The sequence below is a fragment of the Neopsephotus bourkii genome, unplaced genomic scaffold, assembly GCF_033783945.1.
Source record: "Neopsephotus bourkii isolate Nb327-2 ecotype Australia unplaced genomic scaffold, CSIRO-AGI_Nbou_v1 NB_1250, whole genome shotgun sequence".
Lineage (NCBI taxonomy): Eukaryota > Metazoa > Chordata > Aves > Psittaciformes > Psittacidae > Neopsephotus > Neopsephotus bourkii.
In genome coordinates, this window is record NW_026901735.1 from 2,170,790 (window position 1) to 2,198,049 (window position 27,260).

A 27,260-nucleotide genomic window follows, 5' to 3' on the forward strand; every position below is an offset into this window, starting at 1 on the left:
TTTCTGCATTAGGATGTTCTCTGCCAGTGCTTTGATATGCTGGAATTAAAATGTTTGTTTTCACTCTGGCTTGATACTAAGCTGGTTTAATGTCTTACAGAAGCTGTTTTGAAAGCTTTCCTTTTCCTCTGTAGATCCAGCTCCCTGGGTGGGTGACATCTCTTATCATCAGTCAGGCAGTTCTGAGTTGTGCCTTTAGATAATGAAAACCAAGACCTTGCATATTTCTCCCCAGCAGAGTTCTTCCTCTGTTTCCTTTCACCTCCGATGTTTGTTTTTTTTCTCTGTGTATATCCCAGTATTTCAGTCTCAGTGTTCTTTTCTCACATATTAGTCTTGCAAAGGAATCAGAGACCTGTCTCATGGTTCAGGAGGTGCTTTTTGTCTTCACCCAGTTTCTTGTCTTGCAGTTGAAGTCACCACCCATAATCCTCCCCTGCCTGGACTTTGTCACTTCTGATCCCAGTGATGCTCGTTCCCATAGCATTTCTTCATTGTGGCATGACAGCATTACCATGTAGTGCTCCATGGGTTTCCTTCTTGGCTGAAAAGCATCAGGAGAGGTTTAGCTCTTCAGTGCTGTTCATTCATTTCAACTGACTTCATTCATGCTGCCCTTTTACTGCATCCCTTCCCTCATCACACCTGCCCTGTATCGCTGCAGCCACTGCCACACACATTGCAGAGGGAGGAACAGATTATTTCATAAATGGTCAAGGTTGGAAAACACCTGAAGCTCATCCAGTTCCAACCCTCTGCCATGGGCAGGGATGCCTCATGCTAGACCATGTTGCTGCAAGCCCTGTCTGACCTGGCCTTGAACACTGCCAGGGATGGGGCATTTATCACTTCTTCAGGCACCCTGTTCCAGCGCCTCACCACCCTCACGGTAGAGAACTTCTTCCTTGTATCTAACCTGAACTTCCCCTGTTTCAATTTTAACCCATTACCCCTTGTCCTACAACTACAGTTCCTGATGAAGAGTCCCTCTCCAGCATCCTTGTAGGCCCCTTTCAGATACCCACCTGTATGTTCAACATGGCATCTAAACCATGCTTGATGGCCCTCATCCAACACTTAGGTCAGTGCAAAGATACTACTGAGATATGAACAACTGAAGGCAGTGTTAGATGGAGAACCAGGGACCTCCTCCCCTTTAGCATGAAGAAATTAGACCAACGAGTGGGGATGCCTGGAGATCCATCTCATTTGCTGTCTTTTAGGGGATTTTTTTCCTGTCCTAAACCCTGGATCAGTGAATCATAGCAGGCTCTGGGTGCTTTGGTTCAAGCAGAGATGCTTGGGGATGTTTCTCCTAGCTGTGTGCTGGAGCAAATGTAATTCCAAAGCCATCACAGCCTGCAGCAGTGAGACCACAGGAATGGAGGAGAAATGATCCAGCAATGAAGAAGCTACAGGGTATATTTGGGTTTGCCCTTTAAAAGCAACTACTGTACCTCTTAAACCTCAGTGAGATGCTGGAGCGCAGCTAATGCTCTGCCTCAGTCTTGGAGATGGAGCTGGCTGGTCTTGCTTTTGTGACTGATCTACATCTGCTGCAGGTCTGGCTGCAGAGCTCAGCAGAGGATCTGCTTGTGTAGCAGCAGGCTCTGAAGCACCTCCCATGTCCTCCCGCTGAGAGAGTCTGTTGTCTCTTTGCTCTCCCAGTGATTTTGGTGTCAGTGCTTGCAGGGCAAAACTGAGCTCTGGGTAAACACCCACCAATGACAGCCCCTGAAAAAGGTTTTGTGTCTGTAATTGTTAGTTATTTAATGCACATTTGGGTCACATCACTTGATATATGTGAGATTCTACATATGTGAATGTGCACCAGTGTTGACAGCTGTGGTTTTACAGCTGTTTCAGATAGTATAGGACAGCATTTACCAGTTAAGGCAACACAAGCCAAATCTGGTTTGACTTTGCCCCTCAGGCAGCTGATTGCGTGTGGCTGTGCCCCAGGCTGGACTCTGTGGGGCTGGATTGGTGCAGGAAGGCAGCATCCTTCAGGTGTCAGAATGCTGGAGGGGACAGGAGCCTGTTCCAATGATGCTTTCCCAGCCCTCTTCCTGATGGGTGGGTCATCCTTCCTGGTCCCAGCAGAGGTAAAAGCTGCCATTACAGTGGGTGCTGCTTAGTTCTGAGGTGCATGTAACTGAGCTGTGAGCGTGTTTGCTCACCTCTCAGTTTTTGGGCTCCAGCAGAGGCACAAGGAGCTGCAGGCTTCTCTTCAGGAAAGTCAAGGCACAGTTCACTAGGCAAGAGAGGACTGTGACACAGAAGGCTGCAAAGAGAAAAGTGCTGCTGTTTCAGCTGCTCCCACCACAGCAAAAGAACGTTATTGTGTCCAATAAATTAATGAAAGCATCTTCAATAATATAATTATATAATGATATATTTTATATATAGATTTAAAAATGTATGAAAATACATAAAAGCTACATGGTCTTTGGATTCCCAGAGGAAACAACCCAGAGGAACTGCTCCCTGGTCCCACTCCTATCAGTGCCCTTTGCCCTGGGGACAGGAGGAAGGTTTGGGTGGGGAAGAGGCTGCTCACAAGCTGAGCTCCCTCCACGCTGTGCAAGAGAGCACTGCATCCCTCAAATGAGCATTAAGTAACGGCAGCCAGCAGCAGGGTGGCCACAAGCACTGGCCCCCCAGTGCTGGCTGGAATTGAGAGCAGGGGCTTGAAGAGGGTCATGGTAGAGGTGGTGATTCAGGGATTTGGGTGACAGACTTCTTGGTTATTTACCCCATCTGTTTCTGTGATATACTCCACAACTAATGAGCATCACTTGGGAAAGGAGGGCAAGATGCCTACTTTTTCTGCTATGTCATGAAGGACAGTTTAGCTGCGTCCTCTTACAGCTTTTATTGCCATTCCTCTCTTCATCTTTGCTAAGAAAGCAAAGTGCTTTCCTGGGAATCTACAGCCAGAGTCTGCCTTCAGTGTTGAGGCTCTTGCAAGCCTGAAGAATACCTTCAAATGGTGACAAGTCTTGCAGAGGAGACTTGGCATGCAACTAAACTAAATAATATAATCTGTAATGCAAACATTTATAGAGCAAATAAATAACTCTCAATGAATGTGACATATAAATAAACTCATGCTTTAATTAGCAGGCTATTTCTAAGTCTGCCTTCCTATAAACAGCTAGCGCTGGTAACAAACCTCTTCCAGTGAACACTGGGGCAGGAGTATCTTCTGCGTGAAGAACTAACCAGGAGGAGAACTTCTGCCGTCTGATAAAGGCCCAGTGCTGCCAGCTGCTGAATTGTGTTTTGGTGATGGGACCTGTGGGGGTTTATTTCTTTTCTATGCAAAGGAGGGAGCTCAGGTGGTCCCTGGGACAGTGGGGGCTTTGCAGAGCTGATGCTGGGCATGTTAGCTCTGTCCTACCCAGGTAATCTTAGTTATAAGCCCAGCCTTACCTTTAACACGTTTTAAGCTGTCAGTGACCAACCCTGGTGAGGAGTGGCCACAAACAAGGACTTTGGTTTTGAAAACCATGTTAAGGGAAAAAACCTTAATGGCTACAACATTTTAAAGACATTTTCCTCCTCATCTAGAGAAATGAGATTTCCCCCCCTTCATTAGAGAGATGCAGTATGTTCAATTGTACTTGACTGCAGTAAGTGGTTCCTACCTGGAGCCTTGAAAACCTTCTTCCATTTAGAGGAGGTTTTTCTCTCAGATAAGCTGTGTGTGTCTGGTTCCATTTCTTCCCATATCAGGATGGACGGCTTCTTCATCAGCCCATACATGCCTGCCAAATTAACAGGGTATCAGCTACATTAACTCATTCAGCTCAGTCTTGAGCTACATCGTTATGTTTCTCCAGATGAAATATTGCCCCTTGCAACTATTTCTGATTAAAAACCTGAATATAATAAACTCTATAACCACCATTCACACTGGGAAGGAGGGAGGCCATAGTTTGCAAGACTTAGAGTGTGAAAATAATGCTCTCCAAAGACAGTTATTCCTTCCCACATCCATTGAAATTTGTTATTACATGTTCCATTGGAATTTCAAATCCTTATTCTTTTTATCAGTTGCTTGAAGTTATTTTTAGGAAAGCTTTGGAAGTGTTTCCATCATTTATATGAAGAGGCTGCACAGAATAAACAGGAGAAAGCCCTGTTGTCTGAACAACCTAATGCACTTCAAAAGGCTCAGCTACACGCCGTGATGTCAGGTTATTTGCAGAAGGTCAGATCAATTTTATCATCAGGCAAACATTGGCACATTACTTTTCTTAGAAGCGAAGCAAGTCAAGTCTTTTCCAAGAAATACATTTGAGGAAAAATCAAATGGCATTTGTTAGAAACCATCACTCACTGGGACTTGTTCTCTTTAAGGCACTTGCTCCCTTATTACCTTTGTAATGGTAAGCCATTGCATCCAAATGTCATACAGGGGCAAATCTGGGTTTAAGTTTCCTACTCAGTAGGGCAAATGAATCAGAACTGGGGCCTGTGTGTCTGTGGTGCAGTGGATAATCTTTGAGAGGGGATTTTTATCTGTTTGCTTACTTAACTTCAAAAGAGGGTTCTGACCCATAAAATGCAGTGTTGACCCAAAGGGCCAGATTTCCTTTAAACCTGGTGGCTGCTGGAAGTTGTCTCCAGGCAGTGGATGTGAAGGAGAGGGGAAAGGATGGCTGCTGGTTGAGGGAATGGTGACTTCCTGTGTAAGGAAAGAAGTGCCCTGCTTTGCTTTAAGGAAAGAGAGTGGAGTAAGGTTTGAAGGAAAGTATTTCCTTAGTGTTGTTGCAAGATCCCAAGGAGAGCTCTGGGTGAATTCTTCTGGCCAAGAACTGTCTGTGTCTATGCCATGTTTGCTGAAAGCTGTAACAAAAGACATGGTGGGTGGTGGTTGGCTCCTGTTATCTGTCCATACCTGTAATGCTGGCCCTGAGAAAGGAGACTTGGACTGAAGCCCTGATTCACATCAATCCTGGACGCAACAGTCTGTCACATGGTTTAACTCCCTGTGTTGTTCTCATATATCAGATATTGATCATACATCTCACTTGTCAGATATGATTATTAAAGTGCAGTACCACATGTATTGTAACTATGGTCTGTGGCATGTCCCTCAGGGAGGCAGCAATGAGACTTGCCGTGTCTCCAGTCCTCTCTGCTTCTCAGAAAACACTGTTAAGAGTTAAGGTCCTCATCCACCTGCTCCTGTGTTCAGGTTGCAGAGCCAGTGCATCACCCTGTTTTGCATCAGACAGTGTGAATCCACATGACTGACACATAGACATGACCTGTGCTCTGGAGCTGGTGGCATGAATAACAAATCTGCTAGAGAGGCCTAAAGAAAGATGCAAAGAGCAAATGGATGACAGCAGCATTCCTCTTGCCACCACTCTTTCCAGCATCCAAACATTTGGGGATGCTGTTTCTGATGGATTATAGACTTTTATTGTTAAAGGCTGTAATTTATTCCCCTGTTTCTGCCTGTATTTTTATTTTCTGGACCTTATCCAAACAACACTGAAGTCTGCTGTTCTTGTGTGGATGGATGGATGGATGGATAAGAAGGGCACAGTCCCTCTCTTTATGGTTTGTATGGTTATGGGAACTGATCAGGAATTTTCCATCAGTGTGTTTACTCATTGGAAAACGTGGTCTCCATAAACTGAAAGCAGGATGGAAATCTGAATCTCTGATGAGGACTAAAAGCTTTCCTGGTGCTGCACGAGTCTTGGGGAGCAAGAAAAGAGAGAAAATGCATTTTTAATACATGTAAATATGAAACCACAAAGGTGGTGAGAGGGAAGGAGTGGAAGGCAAGAAACCTGAATGGATTTTTAGTTTTATATTGATGACATCTCAGTTAATTTAATGATGGGAGTGGGGAAAGCAAGGCTCTAATGGGTGACAGGCACTTGGGCTTTTACAGTGAAAGGATGTTCAAATACAAAATGGGTTTTCAGGAGCTGGAAAAATCATAACTTTCTGGGTTTGGAACAGCTGTAAGGTTTAAATGAACTTGAGGTCTTTATGTTGTGATTGCACCTTTGGGACAAGGCAGAATGGAACTTAACTACATTGAGACCTATAGGGAAAAGCCTCTGGGGAATGGGGAAAGCAGTTAAGGGTAGTGCCAGGTAAACATACAGACATAAGTGTCTGTTTTAACCACTGGGAATGGTTCTTTGATGGCAATGTCTTTACAGAAGGAATTACTACAACTATTCATTATTGAAAATAACTGTTTCTTCTTTACCAGTCTGTTGTTTTAAAGTTAACTCCATTTAGTCTGGGGTTAGAAATCAATGCTACCTGGCATGGCTGTTTGGCAGGATAATTTTGTATCAGATATCTTATAGGTTTCAAACTATTTGACCAAACCATAAGAATAATAAATGTACTTCCAGAAAGCAGGGGAAAACACCCAAGAACAAAAGGAAGGCTCTGGGTTTTGGACAATATCTCCATAACAAATCATTTGACTATAATAGGGCATCAATTCTAAGAGGTTTTCAGCATGTGTGTTTATAATCCATAGACCTGCAAGCCAGGTTGATTTTTAATCCTCTGGTGGCAGACTGTTGCCTGCTCTAAACTGGTGCATGTAAGACAATATTCCTAATTCAACCTACATGGGGTGGAATTGGGCTCTGTGCTGGGCTTTTTAAGAGGATTTACCACCATAGGCTGTACCTGACAGGCATTTCCTCCTGGAGCCTCCCCAGGGAGCTGTAGTGATAGGACAAGGGGTAATGAGTTAAAACTTAAACAGGGGAAGTTTAGAGTGGATATAAAGAGGAAATTCTTTCCTGTTAGGGTGGTGAGGCACTGGAATGGGTTGTCCAAGGAGGTTGTGAACGCTCCATCCCTGGCAGTGTTCAAGGCCAGGTTGGACGAGGCCTTGGGTGACATGGTTTAGAGCGAGGTGTCCCTGCCCATGGCAGGGGGGTTGAAACTTGATGATCTTAAGGTCCTTTCCAACCCTAACTATTCTATGATTCTATGATTCTAAAGCAAAGCTCCCTGGGCTGAGCTGACCACAGGCCAGGCCAAGCCCAGTGTCCTGCAAGGAGAGCTCTGTAGAGTTTGTTCTTGCCCACTTCTTCCTACTGGAAATGCCACAGTCACTGCTCTGTGTTAACCTGGGAGTTGGCAGCACAAGTGTTGGGAAAAGAGTTTGTCAGTTGGACGGGAAATGTCAAGAGAGTAGATTTGAAGTAATGAAGACTCGGGAGTTCAGTAACAAATACTGAATAACATTTGTCTGATGGAAGCTGTCCCACTCTGGTTAAAGACACACAACCTTTCTAAACTGGTACAGAGTTAAGCTCTTGTTTGGGACATGGTTAAATTAGCATCAAGGTTAAGCAACATCTGTGAATATTTCCAGTGCTCACAGAGCTAGAAATCAGTTTTGCATCATGCACAAGTGGTAAATAAAGAGTTTCCCAGAGTTTTGCTTTTCTGTTACCTTGCATCTAATCCTGCCACTGCAATTGCATGGAAATGTGTTGATCATTTGTTTCAGGAACATGTCACAAGTATCTCTGTCTTTCTGGTGATCGCTAAAAATACCCTTCAGTCTTGTGTGGTTTAATGATGGATGAAGCTTGGAAATGGAACTTGTCTGGGGTTTGTTGTAAGATAAATTTAGAGCATGGGAGTAAAATTCATATGAGCTAAGCAGGGGCAGTGTGAGGAATATTGCTTGAGGATGCTAGAGAAGGCTTCTGGCAGAATTTAGGAGTATAAGAGTATATATGCAGTGTAACATGAGCATCCAACTACCTGGGCTTGCTTTGGTTTCCTTTAGAGAAATGATCTATTTCTGTCCATGTTATCTGCAAACATAAGGTTTGGAAGAAAGCTGAAGAAGGTCACAGCAGCATATGGCTCTTTCACCTCCTCTTTCCATAGTATTAAATGCATGGCTGGTATTAGCAGTGAGCATGACAACATGTCCTGAATGCATGCAAATAAAATAACCCACTTCTTCACACATGGCAGACCAATATGCATTTTAGTTGCTGCTTAAAAATATTGGTGTGCAAACAGAAATCCTTCAGCCAGTAACAAACAAGAGGTAATGGTCAGGTCAGGCTGTGCCAGGGGAGGTTTAGACTGGATAATAGGAACAATACCTTCACCAGAAGGGTGCTCAGGCATTGGAACAGGGCAGTGGTGGAATCACCATCCCTGGAAGTGCTCAAACCTGTGGAGACGAGGCCCTCAGTGCCATGGGTTAGTGGTGGCCTTGGCAGTGCTGGGGAATGGTTGGACTTGATGGACTTGACTTTTCAACCTGGTTGATTCTATGATTGTATGAAAGTGCTGATGTGCACATCAGGGCTCTGGGTACCTGCTGGATTCTACCACAACCCAGACTCACTGTTCACAGCCCAGCTCCTGCTTTCCGTGCCCGGGTGTTCCCACACAGCTGCCTGCTGGGCTTGTTCTTTGGAAATCATTAAGCTCTCTGGCCTATAAAATACAGCTGACAGGACTGATCCTGCCAGGATTAACACCCAGAGTCCTGAGGGCTCTGCACACATCGGAGGTGACAGCCCCTTCCTGCGCACAGCCTTCCCACTCGGTCCAGTGAAGCAGCAGTGTGATGTGGGGGATGGAGGTTTGGAACTGGCAATGAGCAAGGGAGAAGTGTTGCTGCAGCCTTCCTGGATTGTGTAACTCTTGGATCGTGTGGGTTTGTGTGTACATCCAGGGTGCTTGGCTCCTGGCGGAGACATTGTCTGATGAAATAAGAGACTTGCAAAAGCACTTCAGGGAAGTGAAAACTGCCCTCCCATCAAATGTCCGGCCCTGTTGACACATAGCTGCTTGTGGAGACAGAAAAAAAGCACATCCACTGCAGATGATTCACAGGTTCTTAGCTTAAAACAAAAGAAGCTTTGAATGGGCATTTCCCACTATCCTAAAATCAATGACTCCTCCCAACCTATAGTTTCAGAACAGGATCTGGGCTGTTTCATAGCCCCGATGGCTGCTGTATCAAAGTGCTTCTCTAGTTTTGATAAATCCCCAGGAGACAGAAAGGCAATATAGCTCCAAGCCAGTTCATCTAAGACTTCTGGGTAACCCATATTAGAGGCATAAAAGCATAGGTACAGAGATTCATCATTTGATGCACAACTCCAAGCATGGTCATTTGCAGCCTGGAGAATGGCCTGATTTATCCAAGGTGGTCTACAGTTGTTGTAGCTGGGTGAAGTTAAATAATGCAGCACTGCTTAAAATTGCATGAGTATATGATTTCATGTCCTCTGTTCATTCATAATTCCTACTCCCTTGTAGTTCACTGCAGTCAGTGATTATCCCGTCTGTCCAATCCATCTCTGAAGTGAGCGGGAATGGCAGGTTGTTGTGACTCTTCCTTGCTCATGCAGTAAGCTATACTTTGGCCAATGAAAGATGAACTTGCCCTCTATGGTGAGGTTTAGGAAAGATGAAGGGCCTAGCCTCTCATCTTAAGGAAAATGTAGCATGGAAAAGATAATGAGGAAAGGCTACTTTCTAATAAACCCATTTGATCAACTGCATTGACAAAAGAATTTCTGCAGCGTGCCCACCACACAAGGGAGCAGTTCAAGTATCTCTGTCTTCTGTTCAGGCCCACCACAAGGATCTGGCTTTCTGTATCTCTGTCACAAGAGAGCCTCCATGGATTAAACTGTGTGACTGACTAAAGTGGATGCTGAAGGAGAGGCGCAAGGCAAGTGCCAGTACCAGGAGAGCATCTCCCACTGCTACCAAAGGCAGAACACAACTGCCAAACCAGCTGGACCTTTACAAGAGGTGGAAGCTGTCCAAGAAGCCATGGGGCTGCTCAGAAGAAGCCTTGATTCTTCAATGCTCTGTGTAGTTCTGCCAGCACCTCAGTACCCAGCCCTGAGCAAAGAGATGCAGCTCTGGACACCTCTCCCTGCCCAGGATTAGCTCTACTTGCACTGCTGGTGTGGCTGCCCTCACAGCTCTCTTCAGTGAAGAGCATGCATGAGTGTCCTGTGATGTATAGAAGACAGTGATCACCTGGATTAACTAAACCTGCCTATTTAAATAGATCAGATGATCCAGGTGATCTTGCTTGGACTAACTTCAGAAGTGAGCCAGTCTGGCTGCAGCACTGTGGGTATGAGAACAGATGGCTGAGGATGACAGCCTGTTGCCTCCCACTGGTCTAGATGCCTGCAGGGGCCTTTGGAGAACAACATTCAGAAACAAGCACTTCCCATTGCTTTGGAGCACCGAGGTGAAGTGCAGGGTGAGAAAGAGTCTTCCAAATACGGGACCTAATTTATGAATTAATGTTATTAACTTGCATCAGTTATTTCCCTGCTTGTGGAAGAGGTTTTGCCCTTCCTATGTAGCAGATAGGGACAGAGGGAAGCTGTTAAATGTACCAAAGAATGCAGCAGTGGCCATGTCTTAGCTGAGTTTCAGGTACAAGAAATGAAAACCTGACCCTATGAAGATCAGCAGGACTCTTGTGAGCAACTTCATCTGCATGAGCAGCGAGAGGCTGTGCTGTGGAGCCAGAGGCATTGCTCACACCAGTGTGTCATCTCCCCTGCAGAAACATGAGGCATTACAGAGGAATGGAAGAAAAACAAGGAAAGATAAAGTAGGTGGAAACAACTGGGATGAGTGATGAATACTATGAGGAGTGGGAGAGAAAAGTGCCAAGGAAGTGGGAAACCAACTTTGGTCCCTGGAGTGAGGGAAGGAAAGGGTGGCAGGTCCTCCAAGTGCTCTGCCACTGTTATTGCTCTGTGCCCTTCACTGGTGATCTACACACGTGAAGTTTGACAGAGCTCAGCCTGCTGTGCAGAAGGACCTGAGGGACATTAAAGACACCAAAAGGAGAAGACAGGATCTCTGAAGACACTGGAAGTGTTTTGAGTGCAGCTAAAGAAGAAACACGGTTTAAATAATGTCTAAATCACGAGAAAGGCTGAGGCTAGATGTGAAACATCCCCTTTCTCCATCCTGTCTTGTCCTGGCAGTTTAGTTCAGGAAACTGAACTCTGTGCAGGCTGGCAGGGTCACTTGACAGCTTGTTGGGACTTGCAGCTCTTGGCAAAGCCAGAGACAGCCAGTCTTTGGGCACAGTGCAGTAAACACTGATTTCACTTAGCCCTGTGTCTGTGATGAGGTGAACCCCATGGTACTGTGGCAGCAGAGCCTGCAGCAGTCAGTCAGCCCAGCACGCTGAACCCTGCCCGAGTCAGGTCAGGGTGCTGCTGTCTGTTGGGTCTTGCCCATCTCCACGTTTTTCTGTCTCCTTGTCCTGCCCCACCCTCCCTGCAGTCAATCCTGAAACTCCTGAAGCAGTTGCCAGCATTTCCAGGCAAGGTGCCCAAAGAGCAACACAGCAGTTTCTCAAGCAGCACTCGGACACGGAGCCAAGAGCTCTTGCAGGGTTTGATAATACAAGCTCAAGGTGAGCAATTAAGAGTCCTCTTTTTCCTCCTGTCTTTTTGACCTCCTGGTTACAGCAAACATTTAAACACCTGAACACACCACAAGTTAAAAGCTGGGGAACACAAGACTTTTATGAACTAAGTTAAGCATATTATGACTTTGGAAGGTGGCTGACTTGCATTTCTCTGTATCTTTGCATTACAATCTCTTTAAACATAATAGCACCTTATTAATTTGTACTGCCAGCACAAAACAAAGGCATTGGCCTACCTGAAAATTTGGGCCTCTGGGCCTCTACTAGAATAAAAAATTAATGACTTTAGTTGTCATCAGTTTTTTAATTCTAGAGGGAGCCATGACTAGGGAGTTCTGACTCCTCTCTGTTACTTTGAAAGGCATTTAGGATGTATTTCAAAGCCGTGTTTATATCAAACAAGTCTTTTTTTCTTATAGTAACAAAGATATAATGGTAAAAATTTGCTATGGGGGCAAGTTATTAAAAATCTTCATAAAAAACCAGCACAAAAATTGCTTTCTTTGGAAACAAAAAATTGTATATGGATAAAGTGCGTAAGAGAGATTCTAAATGGAGAAAGTTGTATAATGTCTGGTTCCTATACGCTGTGCTGTGTAGGCTCCTACAGCACAAACTCTCTTCTCTCCTTGTCCAGAACCTGCTGACCAAACTGCATGTTGCATGTGGGGAACCTACCAGTGTGGTCTATTGATTTGGTTTAAATCATTCTATTATCAATCTATTTAAATCATTCTATTATCAATCAGCTGGTGGCAGGTGATCGTGCTCACCCCTGCCAAAAGCAGTACAGGAAATCCTGCAGAATAAATACCAGCACTAACACGAAACTGTTAACAGAGAAATGCAAGAAAACTGTGAGGTTTCTTTTTCTCCCCCCTACCCACACACAGTGCTTTGATCTGCCATGCAATTGGGTCAGCACTTGGGAAATGCATTTCAATATCCCCATCTGTGATTTGAATACTATGCAGGAGATCCTAAATGTAAAACCTCATGGATCCTACAGTGGAGTACCCTGTCAGGCCAAGCTGGACGGGGCTTGGAGCAACCTGCTCTAGTGGAAGGTGTCCCTGCCCATGGCAGGGGGTTGGAACTGGATGAGCTTTAAGGTCCCTTCCAACCCAAACCCTTGTATGATTCTGTTAAAAACCCTTAAATAGCAGAGGTATTCAAAAGGAAAAAAAGGCAGATATCACTGGGGTAGATCCTCATTTAATTACAACAGCAAAGGCCCATGGAAATCACCAGCTCCCACAGAGCACTGCTGGTTAAGAAAGTCTGCGTTGTTCATTTCTGGAGCAGGAATATGCTGGCTCAGAGCTTTGTGAACTTTTAGGTCTTGTCTTTACCAGAGTAACTGTACTAGTGCGAATCAGCCTAAATGCTGATGGAGGCAATGGAGCGTTTGATCTGCACCCCTCTGTCAGTGTGCAGGGCACCCGTTCCTGGAGCCTCTGGGCTGCTAGTGAATGGAGGGGCTGTATCGTGGGCCATGCAGAGTCTCACAGGAGCTGACCACAGGTACTTCTGGTCTTTTGGATGCTTCTGAGGAGAAAAGCAATGTGAGATAACCTGTGCCATGGGGTCCTGAATAGCTGCAGCTAGCAGCAGGTATTGGCTGGGGTTCCCTACCACTCCTCTGAAGGATGTCTGCAGTAGGGGAGGCTTCAAGGTGCATGCTGTGACTTCCAAAATGTCCTTCCTCTGCAGATCCTGGGAGCACAGAGACAAACCTTCAGCGCTGGGCAGCAATGCCAAGGGGCTTATCTGTTGCGGTGAGATGTGGATGCTCTCAGATCTCAGCTCAGTGCGAGCAATCAGAAGCTTGCCTGGGGAGACCTCAAAGGGAGGCTCAGTGAAACCACAGAGAGAAGAACAAGGAGGAGAGGGACAGAGAAGCTGGAGAAGGAAGGTGGCAGCGTGGTGAAGCAGTGAGAGAGCTTTGCTGCTGAGACATGCCTTAGGTAGGTTCACAGTGGAGGAGAGCGTTCCTGCTGCCCTGCAGGCAGTGAGGTTACAGCCCAGACAGCTGAGGCTGAGTCTTCTGTCACTCCAAATACGCTGTAAGGACAGAGACTTCTGCACAGCAGAGCTAATTCAGCTGGGGTGTAAACCAGCCTGCCCGTTGGCACCCCTCATCTCACAGCACTGGAGAGACTCCCTAGAAGCAGTGCTTGCAGCCATCCACTTTAAGACATCACTTGCCTCATTCTGTCCAGGTGAGCTGCAGGCTGTGTACAGTCCCATGGCCCCACAGTGTGGTCCAGGGACCCTATCCCAACCTGCCAGCCAAAGCTCCAACCTGACTGCTCTTAGGAATCCCACAGCAGGCAAGAAGACAAGAGGGAGCTCAGGTATTTTAATCCAGAAGAAGTTAAAATCAGACACATTCTTTCCTCTCAGGTCACTGTCCAAGTGTCCACTCCCCCTTGTTCATGTCTGTTTTCTCCCCAGGTGCCTTGGTGGGACCTTCTCCCCCTCATTCCTTGACCTGTCTTGCCTTCCTTCAGGGACTGGGGTCTATTGGGGCCTTGCACAGTCACCAGAGCAGGCTCTTTCCCCTGGAAAAAGCAACATTTTTTTTGTTTGGCACTAAGAATAGCAATGCACTTAGAGTGTTATAACCCGTTTTCTAAAGCATTTGCTGATGAACTACAACCACCTCACAGTCTCGTGCATTTTGATATCTACCGTAGGCAAAATCCACAAGTTTGCCCTAAAAATTACCTTTCAGGGATAAGTGGCTTTCTATGAAGGTTTTCATTGTCTTCTGATACTCATCTTCAGTCATGTGGAGCTGGGCTACCTCAATGCTTGAGGAGCACTCTTCTTCCATAGCTGTCCCCTTCTCTCGAGGAGGCCAGTGTGCAGCAGACACCCTGAAACCTGCTTTATTCAGGTTCCTTGCAAACATCCTCCCAATGGAGCTGTTGGACACGAGAATGACGATTGCTCTCCCTTTCACATCAGTATTCCTCTCCACAATGCCAAAGGAGAAGAGGATAATGAAGCAGGCCAAAGTTGCAACAGAAATGCATACGAAGCCATAGAAGAGGCAGGAAAGGGTCGTGGCGAGCAGTAAGTCTGTGGCCAGCAAGAAGAGATGCTGCAGGAGGAAAATCATCGTGAGGAGGATGAGCTGCTGCCTCCTCACTCAAAGGTGAGCGGAGAAACCAGTGAGGAGCCACCACATGCAACCAGGCTGTTATAAAGCCAGGCAGCGTTGCGAAACATGCGGAGGCAAGTCCAGATCCCGTGGGGAGGATGAATCACTTTCTGGGATAGGCCAACAGTGGGGATTTTCAAACCACGTTCCTTTCCAGGAGAGAGAGAGCAGTGCTGTGTTTGTCTTGGCTTTGCTGTGCACTTGGATGCTCTCCTGGGCTGAAATGTGAGGATCTGTTTGGTAAGGGCATTTCATCGTGTGTCATCTTTAGGGCCAGTGATGGATATAGTTTATTTTGAAGCAGCCATTTTTTCATGGATTTCGTAAAGCGGTGTGTGCATGGCATTGGGAAGCCAAGGAGTAGAAATAACCCTGTATCTGCCTTGGCATGCTACAGCTCTTAAGTTTACCACTCTCAGTACTGCCACAAAGCAGGCAGTTTGAGTAAGGCTGGGAAAGGACCCAAGCAGGCACAGAACTGGGAACGCTGCCCCATGCAGCCAGCTCTTGTTCTGGTGTAAAACGTGCCATGCCAGGGGCAGTGTGCTGCCTGCTTGGACTGCATCGCTCCAGTTCAGTCACATCAGAGGTGGCAGAAATGAGCTGGAGAGAGGGTTTCTGACTGAGGACAGGGATTGTAGGGAGGCTCTTGCTGTTTCTCAGGGTGGCAGGCAGAGCAGTGCATCCATCCCTGACTGCAGCAGTGCTCTCTGCACGTGGAGCACAGCAGCGCTCTGTGCTACAGCTGCAGCCTTTGCAGAGCTGGGAAGAGCCTGGCAGGTGTAAGACCAACACTGGCAAAGGTAAATGTTGGAGCATTTACTCAGGTCAGCTCCAGTGGTGGTGGGTCAGGAGGAAGCTCTCACATCAGCCTGCAGCTTCCCCACTGCCAGCTCTCCTGCTGCTTTCTCTTTCATAGGAGCATGTCTCTTGTGAAGACAGGCTGGGAGAGTTGGGCTTTTTCAGCCTGGGGAAGAGAAGGTGCCAGGGAGACCCTAGAGCAGCTTTCAGTGCCTAACGGGGGTACAAGAAACCTGGAGAGGGACTTCGGACAAGGGCCTGTAGGGAAAGAACAAGGGGGAATGGCTTTAACCTGACAGAGGGGAGACTGAGATGGGACATTAGGAATAAGCTCTCCCCTGTGAGGGTGCTGAGGTGCTGGCACAGGGTGCCCAGAGAAGCTGTGGCTGCCCCATCCCTGGCAGTGCTCAAGGCCAGGCTGGACACAGGGGCTTGGAGCAAGCTGCTCTAGTGGAAGGGGTGCCTGCCTGTTGCTGGGGGCTGGAACTGGATGAGCTTTAAGGTCCCTTCCAACCCAAACCATTCCAGGTTTCTGTGATTCTCTGAAGCAGACACTGAGGTTGGTGGCAAGACCTTTCCCTTCGTGGTCAGAGTAGAGGTGCTGCTGATCACCACTAAAACCTCAATGTCAGAAACTCCTCTTGAAATAGTATCTTCCTTTCTTTTTTTTTTTTTAGTTTCTATTTTAAATGTGGATCCATATAAAGCCACCCCCCCCGGATGTGTGCCACGGGTGTGTTGTGTTGCAGGTGGGTGTCGTCTTTATTCCCCACTCAAACTGGGAACATACTGGGAGCGTAGGACAGGCTGTCAGCATGACCCACACATGATTTACTGGTCTTTCTTGTTCGTCCTCCGTGCGAACGTGCAGGTCCCAGCTCACGGATCAGTAGCACTGTGCTATCACAGCAATCCAGCTCCAGGCACTGCTGGGATAGGGTTGCTGATAGCTGCACCCCAAAACCACCCGGAGCACCACACCCAACATGTGTGCAAACACGCAGAGCTTTATTTGAAGTGGACGAAGGGATGCAAGCATCCAGTATGCCTCTCTACAGCTACCTGAAAGGAGGATGGAGAGACAAGGTGGCTGGTCTCTTCTCCCAAGTATCAAGCTGTAGGACAAGTGGAAACAGCCTTAAGATGCACCAGGGGAGGTTTAGGCTGGATATTAGGAACAGTTCCTTCCCCAAAGGGTGCTCAGGCATTGGGACAGGCTGCCCAGGGCAGGGCTGGAATCACTGTCCCTGCAAGTGTTCAAACACTGTGTAGATGAGGCCCCCAGTGACATGGGTCAGTGGTGGCAGTGCTGGGGAACAGCTGGACTCGCCACCAGTCAGCAGGCACAGGTGGCCCTGGCCAAGCTGGTGTGCACCTTACCAGCTTGAGGGATGAGCATGGCATGCTCCTGTCTGCAGCGTGGTGGGGCAGTACCCTCCACCTCTGCCTTGACCTGGCATCTGAGCCTTCTGTATCCACATGGTCCTGGCCTGAAAAGGTTTATGGTCCTTTGTGCTGCAGTAAAGGGAAAACCCCAAAATGCTGCTCTTGCAAAAAATGTGCTTAAAGCTCCTTCGTGCTGGGTGTACTGACTGAGGGGAACAGCCTCTGCGCTCCTCTTGGTATTGGAGCTTTAAGGTCAGCCTGAAAGGCTGCACTGCTGGGGGCCGGGCTTTAACCGTTCTTTGGTGGCTCTTGGGTATTCTAAGGTTCGGTCGGTGATGCCCGTTTGGGGGTTCCTCACTGCACCTCAGGAGCGATGGGCTTGGGTTGATGGTTTCAAAGCAGAGCTATCACAGGCGGCGAGGATCAGATGCGCCTCACCGGATCTTGGGTCTGAGTGCGTCTCGGAGGAGGGAACAGGAAAACCTCACTGCATCCAGCGGGATGCGGGTCCGGTGCCGGCCCCTGCCTGCTGCCTGCAGCGGGGTTGGGAGGGGGGTGTCTCGGTCCCGCCCCGCGCAGCACCGCCCGCGGCACAATGGCGCCACCTATCGGCCGCGCGTGGCGCCGCTCGGCAGCTCGGGCACCCGCTGGTGCCGCTCTCCAGGGCTGGGAACTGTGGCTGGAAAGATGGTGATGGGAAAAGGACCTGGGGGTGCTGGCTGGCGGCAGCGTGTGCCCAGGCAGCCAAGAAGCTAACAGCATCCCGGCCTGTATCAGCAGCAGTGCGGCAGCAGGGCCAGGGCAGTGACTGTGCCCCTGCACTGGGCACTGGTGAGGCTGTGCCTCAAATCCTGTGCTCAGTTCTGGGCCCCTCACTACAAGAGAGACATTGAGGGGCTGGAGCGGGGCCAGAGAAGGGCAGTGGAGCTGGTAAAGAACCTGGAGCCCAAGTGTGATGGGGAGCGGCTGAGGGACCTGAGGGGTTCAGTCTGGAGAAGAGAAGGCTCAGGGGGGACCTGATGGCTGCCTCCAACTGCCTGACAGGAGGATGGAGCTAGGAGGGTCTGGTCCCTTCCACCAAGGAACAAGGGATGGGACAAGAGGAAACGGCCTCTAGCTGCTTCATGGGAGGTTAAGACTGGAGATTAGAAACAATTTCTTCCCCAGAGGGTGCTCAGGCACTGGAACAGGCTGCCCAGGGCAGGGCTGGAGTCACCGTCCCTCGAAGCATTCACACAGCGTGCAGACAAGGCCCTCAGTGCCATGGGTTAGTGGTGGCCTTGGCAGTGCTGGGGTAAGGGTTGGACCTGATGATCTTAAAGGTCTTTTCCAACCGAGCTGATGCCATGATTCTATGACCCTCCTGGCAGTGCCCCCCAGCACTGGTTTGGGGGTACCCACAGACCTGGGGGTCCCACTGGACTGAGTGGTGGACACAGAGGCAGCTCAAAGGCTGCTTCCACCGCCAGATCAGCACCAGCAGCTCTTGAGATGGGGGTCACAGTATTTCTGTCCTCCTTCTAGGTTAGCCCACCCTATCTTCCCCAGAAGTGAACTCTGAAAGAGTCAAACCACCAGCTACCCAGAACCACTGCAAAAATCTCTTTTCTTTAAGGCAGGATTTCTTTGTTCAGTGCTTCTTTTCAGTCAATGAATAAACATTAAAAGCAGAGGCTCTAGTGTGGGTCAAGAAAACACTTCAGAAGTAGTGATTTATTATTATTTTTTATTTCCCACTGCTATAATGGCAGGGAACAGCCAGGACCTCAGGCCTGCCCTGCGTTTTATCATATTCATAAGCAGAAAGACATTTTGCCCATAGGTGACCCATGGGGCAGCAGTGATGTGTCTGCTAGCTGCACTGCTGGCTGTCACCCAGCTTGGGTTTTACACTATAATTATGAAGCTAAGTCCTCCAAGGGTTTCCACTGCATCCCTTCCTAAATGGCATTAACCCTTGGGATGCTACAGCCATGGCAATTGTATGCTGGGCTGCATCAAATGAAGTGTGACCAGCAGGTCAAAGGAGGGGTTCTGCTCCTCTACTCTGCTCTCGTGAGACCCCATCTACAGTGTTGTGTTCACCTCTGGGTCCCTCAGCACAAGTGGAGGTCACGGAGATGCTCTGAGGGCTGGAGCACCTCTGCTCTGGAGCCAGGCTGAGAGAGCTGGGCTGGTTCAGGCTGGAGAAGGGAAGGTTCCTTAAGGGGAGACCTCAGAGCAGCTGTTTGGGAAGCTGGCCACCAGAAAAGGGGACACCAGCTTTGTTGGAGGTTCAGTGTCTGTCAGTTGTTGCTTGACTTGCCATGTGGTTCAGAATGCCTGTTATAGGGAGCTGTATGTCTTTAAAACTCTTGAGAGCATGGTTAAACTCTACAATTCGAGACTTACCTTAAACCTCTTTGATGCAGATCCTAAAGCTCTGCTTGTTTTCTGATCCATACCACCACTGCATTCATGATGCCACCAACCACGCAGTAAAAAGTGATGTTTTCCCTGAAAACTGTATCCTGAAGTCAGATCTTCAGGAGGCTCGGAAGCTTTACAGGGGCACATTTTAATTGTATAAATTAAACCATTTCAATACCAGTACATCTTATATCAGCTTTCCAATATTTCCCCTACATTTTGGGCTTATTCAGCTGAGGAAGTGGAGGTACTAATTCAGTTATTGTGATCTGGACTGTACACAGGAGAGTTCCAGAGAGCTAAAAGCCAAGTGCGGTGAGAGCCGTCAGAGGCCCTTTGGTGGTCAGCAGTTCTTTGCAGGCACTCCAGCAGCCTTTGGGAGCTGTCAGGGAACATCTCTTATTGAAGCTGCTGCTTGTCTTTGTTGCCTCCGGTCTGATTGAAATCCTCACTGCACAGCATTGTACCTGCTTGAAAGATAACCAGGAAGTTCAGTTTTCAACAGATGAAAATTGAATTCAGTTCCTCGCTGAGTGAAAATTGATGTTTAAAGCCACAAAGCGTTGTTTTGTTCCCAATTTTGTTCTTTTATAGAAGAGAGGAGCAGCGTTTAAGTTTTGCCTTATTCCCTTCGTGTTTTCCTTTTTTCTCTCTTTCCCAGTAGCAATATGAAAAGAGGAAAAATTGGACGTAAAAAGGGGAAAATGATGGGAAGTATGAGGGCGGAGGGAAAGAATTAAAGTTCCTGTTTCTTCCAGTTCCATTCTGGTTTGATCCCAGAACTTGTATGCTAAGTAATGAACTTAAACACTGATATTTGTATCTCTTGCAGTGCTCTGATGTTATTTTTACCCCATCCTTCAGATTTACTAAAGTGAAAGCAGTGACTACCGAATGCGTTTTCTTGTGTAGTTTGGTGCCAGCAGCAATAGTTGATGGTAGTGACATAATTCTGTTAGTTATGTGGCAGATCAGTCTTACCTGACTCCTCAGAAAGGCCCCAGATGCTTATTAATGGATGCACCCAAACGTCCTATGATGTTTGACATCACTTTGTTATCCTGGTCATGAATCCAAACAAGAAGACTATGAGCTTGGGCAGATACCAGTGTCCTAGATGCTCCCTTGCGATTCAGTACAATACTAACCTATTAATTTCTATACCTCAGTAGATGCTCTACTATTTTTCCCATTTTTCTTTTCTAAAGCAAATTTCCTTCTTTTACTTGAGGCTTCTTGCTCACTGTTAAATGTTGTTCAGTCATAACTGAGCTGAGAGGGGAAAACAAAAAGGGCAGCTAGTAATGAGTAGTGCAGTAGGAAACTAATGCATGGACAGCACACACAGCTGTTCTAAGAGAAGTTTAAGGACACATAGCCCTCAGTGTCTGAAAACCAGTGTGTGAGCATGTAATTATAGGGCACACATATCATAGGGTCACGCTTATATTCCACAGACAATATTAAATTACTGATTTGTAGCTTGTAAGCATTGACCTTTGCAGTTTGGGGTCCTCAAGTTAAACCAAAGTCCTGTGTTACTTCACTTGACTAATAGATTGCCAGCAATGCAGCAACTTTGTCTTCTCTCAGATTTTGGCACTGGGTTTCCAAGCCACTGATGACTTGTAGTCATGTTTTAATGGTAGATCTTATGCAGTGGTGCCTTTCCTTCAATGTTTCTCTGAATCGGATCTCACATCCTTTAACAGGTCAGCTACTTATGAAGCACAATTGCTCCAGTGTTTCAGGTGCTTCCTTATACCTGTGAATGCTCTTTTGAGGCACAAGACATCTTGCCAGAATTGTGACCCCATCTGTCTTGGTCTTGTAAAATTATTTGGGTTGGAAGGAACCTTTGGTGGGCATCTAGTCCCATCTCCTGCTCAGAACTGGTCCAGTTAGCAGGAGTTTTGCAATGAACATACTGCAGTGGCAATGCTGTGGATCTCAGAAGCCCTCCATCTGTAGAGGCATTCAGAACCCAACTGGACACAGACCTGGACAACCTGCTCTGGCTGACCATGCTTGACCAGGTGGGTTGAACTAGATAATCCCAGTAAGTCCTTTCCAACCTCAGCTATCCTTTGATTCTTTAAGGATCATATTTATGGCTATCAAGTATTTTCCACGTGTGAGTGAAAGAGCTTGGTTTTGATTACTGGAATCCAATGGGAGATTATTTGGCAAAATTAAACAGTGCTGGAAAATAGGCTTTCCAGTGCTCTCTGTAAAGCATCTGACTGGGATGGTCGGTCAGGACCTCCCTTGGGGCAGTCAGCTCAGGTTTATCTACAGCCCTCATGTGGTTTATGGAGGCCACTAGAGCTCCCACCTACTGAAGAACCTCAAATCACTCTCAGGCCATTGAGCGGGCATTAAAAACTGAACACTGAAGAACAGAGACCCCCAGTGGAGATCTATGGAGTTTCACTTGACATGAAAACATTGATGATGCTCTCTAGAAAACCAGAACGTATAATTCAAAGTCCGGAATAATACATCAGAACAGCTATTCACCATTGAAAGGCAAGCACTGCTTTCCCTCTCTTGGGAAAAAGCAAGCTCCCAATGCAAGAGATCCAGGTTGGATGGGGCTTGGAGTAACCTGGTCCAGTGGAAGGTGCCTAGTGGAAGGTGATTGGAACTGCATGAGCTTTAAGGTCCTTTCCAACCCAAGTCCGTGAGTCAATGATCCTATGTTTCTCTGCTGCCACGCACACTGGGCCTTTAACTACAACCAGCATCTCGAAGTCATGTTTTGTAAGATAAAATAAATCCTTTTCTCATTATAAATCCTACATGAGTCAGGATTATCCCACTTCTGCAGCCAAGAAAATTAGGTCAGACAGGAGAAATGACTCGATGGAGGCCACCAGGGAACTCTGTGACAATTAGGGTGGAGGAGCTCTGGGATAATCCGTCAGGTCCCAGTATTTGCTGCATCCTTCCCACACCGGAAAAAGACAGTAGCATCACTTCTTTTTGTCCTTTGAAACTGCTGGATGATCGCAGTAATGGGTTATCTCTTGGGCTAAGCACACCTTTAAATGCGTTTCTTAATACTGTCAAATAGTCCAGCTCCAAAATTCCTTTCCTGTTCAGCATTAATATTAATGCAGATTTTCTGACTTAAACACATGGGCTTTTCTTGAGGGTGCAGACACCAAATTGACTTAAGCTGGAGGAAGAACCTTATTTGGGAAGCCCTGAAAATCATCTTTAATCAGAAGCTCATTAAATGCAGAGCAGAAAATGAAAACAGCTCATTTTGAAAAGGGCCACGCTCTGCGTTTTGGCTTCCCAGCCTTTTCCCCAGCACAATGACAGATGTGCTCTGTGCTCACCACAGCCAAGCTTCACTCGAAGGTCAGGGGATGTGGATTTAGAAATGAAACCTGACTGAAATGAAATTGCTTTTGCCTGTCAACACATCCTCTCGTTATAGGTACATCAGAGATATTTAGTGGTCTCTTCCAGAGGCTTGTCTGTGCAGGAGAACAAAGGAAGCACCCTGCAGTGAGCTGAGCAGGTAAAATAAACACTCTCCTTTGGGCAAGCTGTTGCAGAGGATTCTTCCATACAAAATCCCTTTGTAATAATAACAGCCAAACGTGTGTGTGTGTGTTCAGTGTCATTTTCACCTACAATGATCCAGCGTTTTACCTGAATTAATTTCATGTATTGTCTCTCCTTTTGTAGTGTTGCAGGCAAGTTACGGAACAGCACCCAAGGTGTCATTTTTGGTGACCGTCTGGCAGTACCAGGTCAGGGATTGGTGAAGATGATGGTTTTGAAGGCTTGGTTGTAGTTTAAATCCTCTTCCTCAGTATCCCAAGGATGGAGATTCCCCCATCTCTGTGGGCTACTGCATCAGTATAGCATGTTGGTGCCCCATCCTGGTGGCCTTCCGCTGGTGTCAGTCCAGCCTGTCAATGTCCTTCCTCCTCCAGAAGGTATCAGAGCACTGTGTGTTTTCCATATATACTTGTCTGGACTTAATTACTTCACTTGGAAAATCCTAATTGCCCCTGTATGGATGAATTGTGATCTTCCAGCAGTGTTTTCCTAAGCGCTGAGTTTTCTGGCCCAGCTCCCAGCCAGGCTTTGGTGCCTTCGGATGTACTCAGCCAAGCTGCCTTCCTGAATCTGTAAGATACAGCCCATAGCCTCAGATAAGTTACAAACACTGCTGTATTTTAATTCTGTTTTCATACTTTCTGTCTAAAAACATACTGCTCCATTGCCTCCTTCTTGCAGGGAGCACAAATCCCACTCCTGCCTGGCATGCATCTCCTGAGCTGCTGCAAAGCCAAGCTCTCAGGAGCCTTTGTCAGGAGTAAGGCTTCTTTATCTGCCTTCCTCTCTTGCTGCTATCCACTTGAGAGAGGGGGTGAAGTGCAAAGCAGAACATGCTGAAAAGCCTTTAATCGCACTGACGCCACCATCCTTTGCTCCTCTGTGGGTCTGCTCCCTGCTGAAGCTGTCTCTGTCTGTCCTTCATGCTTGTGTAAGGACGCAGCTCTCATCAGCCTTTTATCTGCTCCATTCCTCCTCTGGAAGTGTTTTCAGAGTTCACATCACTGCTTGGGAAGGTGCAGCATTCAGCACACTCCCAGGGGCAAATCTGCCCCCCATGGTGTATGGCCAAGGGGCTTTGTTCAGCTCTGACTAATGCTGTAGCTGGCTCCAGGCTGGGGCTGTCAGGGGCTCTGCAGCACCCCAAGCACCTCCACCCATGCTGGTTGTCAGCTGTGCTGCTTCGGTTTCTTAACCCCTCTAGCACACAGTGAGAGGGCTGACAGTGTTTTCAATAAATAACAGTCTTGGTAGCAGCAGGAATGGAAAATATTCTCTTCGAAGGAGAGACAGGCACAGAAGAGTCCTTCCATCTGTGCTGTGAGGCTCTGTAGCACGTTGAGTTGCAGGGCATCAGGTTTGGACTTTTGTACCTTATGCCCAAGGAAGACTGACCTGAGTAGTTCTCAGAACGTCTTTTGTTACTCTACAGCTAAAATGAGATTGACTTCTCTCTTTTTTACCTTCAAATTGACTTCTTGCTGTCTCTCCTTCAAATAAGAGAAGGGAAAGCTCAGGGGAACCCTTGTAACAGCTGTCCAATACCTAAATGGGGCATATAAGAGATCTGGAGAGGGACTTTTTAGAAAGGCATGTAGAGACAGGACAAGGAGGAATGACTTTAAACAGAGGGGAGATTGACATGAGACGTTAGAAGAAGCTCTTCCCTGTGAGGGTGCTGAGGTGCTGGCACAGGGTGCTCAGAGAAGCTGTGGCTGCCCCATCCCTGGCAGTGTTCAAGGCCAGGTTGGACACAGGCTTGGAGCAACCTGGTCTAGTGGAAGGTGTCCCTGGAACTGGATGAGCTTTAAGGTCCCTTTGAACCCAATCCATTCTGTGATTCCATGAATCTAAACCTTCTCTGCCTGTTCAGATGGTGCATGGTATTATGCCACAATCTTATGCTGTTAACTGTTGCTGTGTCAGTGCTTCGTGATTCAGACCTTCACTCCTGCAGACATGCGGCTGTGCTAGTGTAGGTGGGCATCTTCCATGCCTCCAGAATCTACCATGAGCTTTGCTTTTCATAGGAAAGCGTGCCATTCACAGCAGAATGACACTAAACTATGTCCCTGTGTCCCTTCCCAGATTACAAGAGCTAACGCAGCACTGCCTTTAGATAGGAGAGCTTGGGCATTGATATCTTTAGCTGCCTTGCAGCCCAAATTGGAGGGCATGTTGTGGAACATCACATAAGATAGTAGACAGGATTATGGTGTGTGTATTTCTGTTTCTGGATCCCTTTAGCACTGCATATTTAAGCAAGATCAGTTATAATAGAGCTTGAAGCAGGAAGATGAAAGAGCTGCAATTAACATGATCAAGCCCATATTTTCTTATGAGCAGCAAATGCAAATGCAAAAGCAGACAAAGACCTCTCCCACCCCATGTATGTGCTGAAAATTCAGCTCACACATCAATAAACTGTTCATGGAGAGACTCTTCAATATCTTTGTATTTTAGCCTTGTCATCAGCAACTTTTCAGGATAATTATGTTGTGTGAAATGATTACTACAGAATGAAAGAGCAAGCTCCGGGGTAGTTTGTCTCTGTGGCAGTTCATTTCTCAGTGATATGAGTGATGGTTTTAATCAACAGGTCTGTGCAATGGAATAAGTTCCACTGTCTCATCATTGCTTTGGGGTGTGGGCTGTTTGCACCAGTAACTGGGGTTTATAATCAGAAATAGCTCCTGCTACATCCCAGCAAAGAAAAGGACACATAACTGTGCGTGAGTATATTATGCTTTATGGCTGACATTTCCAAAGCTGGATGCCCAAATCCCATCTGTGTTAATGAGCACAGGATACTGAAGCCCTTCGTTGCCCTGAGTGTAAAATCTTATGTATGCAATGCTTAATTTGGAGGATGTAGAAGTCAGCGATAGGCTCCTGTTGGTATCAAAAACTATTAGACCTGACTTCAAGGATTCCAGAGGAGATATGATCAACTTCACCCCCAGCAGAGGGGCTCTGCAGTAACCTAGCTGGCTTGGTGCTGTGGGGTTATGGTAGCATAAGCTGCAGCAGCTGTGTCAGGGTAGGGATGGACACCAGTGCATCCACAGCTGATGGCATGACAGATCCAGAAGAACCTGAGTCTTTCTCTCACTCTCCTATTTATCCCACCTGGCAGCAAGGCTCTGCTTTAGCAATGTGGAATGGCCTGGACCAGTTCTTGTCTGTGCTTTGTAATGCTACAGAGGTGACAGCAAGGTAAGCTGTTCTGTGAGCCAATGTATCTTGGTCCTTCGTGGCCTTAAGTCATAGCATGGAAAGGCAAAATGAATCCAGATGCTGTTCCCAGTTAATTCTTGGTCGCTCTCCTGGAGACACACCTCAAAGCCCTTGTTTTAGTGAGTACTGAGCTGTTAATTTGTGTCTTTCCTATGTACTTCAGTGTGCTGGTTTGGGCTGGGATAGAGCTAATTTTCTCTGTAGTACTTGGTATGGGGCTGTGTTTGGGATTTGTGCTGGAAGCAGTGTTGGTAACACAGGGATGTTTTAGTTACTGCTGAGCAGTGCTTACACAGAGCCAAGGCCTTTTCTGCCTCTCACCCACCCCACCAGTGAGCAGGCTGGGGTGCACAAGGAGTTGGGAGGAGACAGCTGACCCAAACTCACCCAAGGGATGTTCCAGACCATACAGCATCATGATCAGCACATGGAGCTGGGGAATGGGAAGGAAGTGGGGGACATTGGTAGTGATGGTGTTTGTCTTCCCAAGTCACCATTACTTGTGATGGAGCCCTGCTGTCCTGGAGATGGGTGAACACCTGCCTGCCCATGGAAGTGGTGAATGAATTCCTTGCTTTGCTTTGCTGGTGTGTGCAGCTTTTCCTTTACCTCTTAAATTGTCTTGATCTCAACCTGTGTGTCCATCTGTAATCAAATATAGCCTCTACACTAAATATTAGGACATACCAGATATATGTAAGCAATTAGAGCTGAATATGTATTTGTTCATATTGACTTTTCATTGTCTGCTGCTGTAAGATTTACTTGCTTTGGGTGTTGTTTTATTTTGTTTTCCTGGCAACTTGAATCAAATAGCTCTTGGGTAGAAACAAGAATGTAGTTAAACATGCAAAGAAACTTAGTTGAATGAAATAATAGTGTTTGATGCATAAGCAAAACCCAGGCTTATCAGAGCATGTCTTACACCCAGTGCTGGTTTATCAAGTAAAGGAAATGTTACCTGAAGCTAGTAAAATGAGCTGGTTTATCATCTCCATGTTCTTCTGATTTTATAACCAGCAGCTCTCTGCCTTGTCTTTCATCTTATTTATTGGAAGTAAGTGCCCTGTTTTTCCAGCTCCAGATTCACTTGCTCATTCAAAGCTAAACCAGCAAAGTAAGAAGTTGTGTCTGCTGCAAGCTCCTTGTACTTCAGGAAGCTCTTGGTACTAGAGGCTTATCAGATGCCCCTTTATGTTTTCCTCCTTGAGGCAGGAT

General features: G+C 46.9%; 2 protein-coding genes across 5 annotated transcripts in view; one reads left to right on the top strand and one right to left on the bottom strand.

Annotated features, from left to right (window-relative positions):
- Window positions 1–27,260, top strand: part of PAK5 (p21 (RAC1) activated kinase 5) — a 174,462-nt gene that overhangs the window by 38,240 nt on the left and 108,962 nt on the right. The gene's annotated exons all lie outside the window — the stretch shown is intronic.
- LOC133218420 (uncharacterized) lies at window positions 1,317–14,632 on the bottom strand. Of its 3 annotated transcripts, none has more exons than XM_061364811.1 (3): window positions 14,192–14,632; window positions 3,651–3,770; window positions 1,317–2,284 (listed from the first exon to the last, which is right to left on the bottom strand). In XM_061364811.1, exons 1-3 carry the CDS (start codon window positions 14,586–14,588, stop codon window positions 2,184–2,186), a joined length of 618 nt encoding a protein of 205 aa, XP_061220795.1. In that variant the 5' UTR covers window positions 14,589–14,632; the 3' UTR covers window positions 1,317–2,183. The 3 variants fall into 3 exon arrangements, with proteins under 3 accessions (XP_061220795.1, XP_061220797.1, XP_061220796.1); XM_061364813.1 differs by lacking the exons at window positions 1,317–2,284; window positions 3,651–3,770 and adding exons at window positions 12,681–13,009; window positions 13,100–13,177; XM_061364812.1 differs by lacking the exons at window positions 1,317–2,284; window positions 3,651–3,770 and adding exons at window positions 12,681–13,009; window positions 13,097–13,177.

Coding starts and splice junctions, on each gene's coding strand:
- LOC133218420 (XM_061364811.1), bottom strand. CDS start 14,588: ATGATTTTCCTCCTGCAGCATCTCTTCTTGCTGGCCACAGACTTACTG. Junction 3,771..14,191: donor AAGCCACTTATCCCTGAAAG/GTAATTTTTAGG, acceptor TTAATTTGGCAG/GCATGTATGGGCTGATGAAG. Junction 2,285..3,650: donor GAAGGTTTTCAAGGCTCCAG/GTAGGAACCACT, acceptor TTCTCTTTGCAG/CCTTCTGTGTCACAGTCCTC.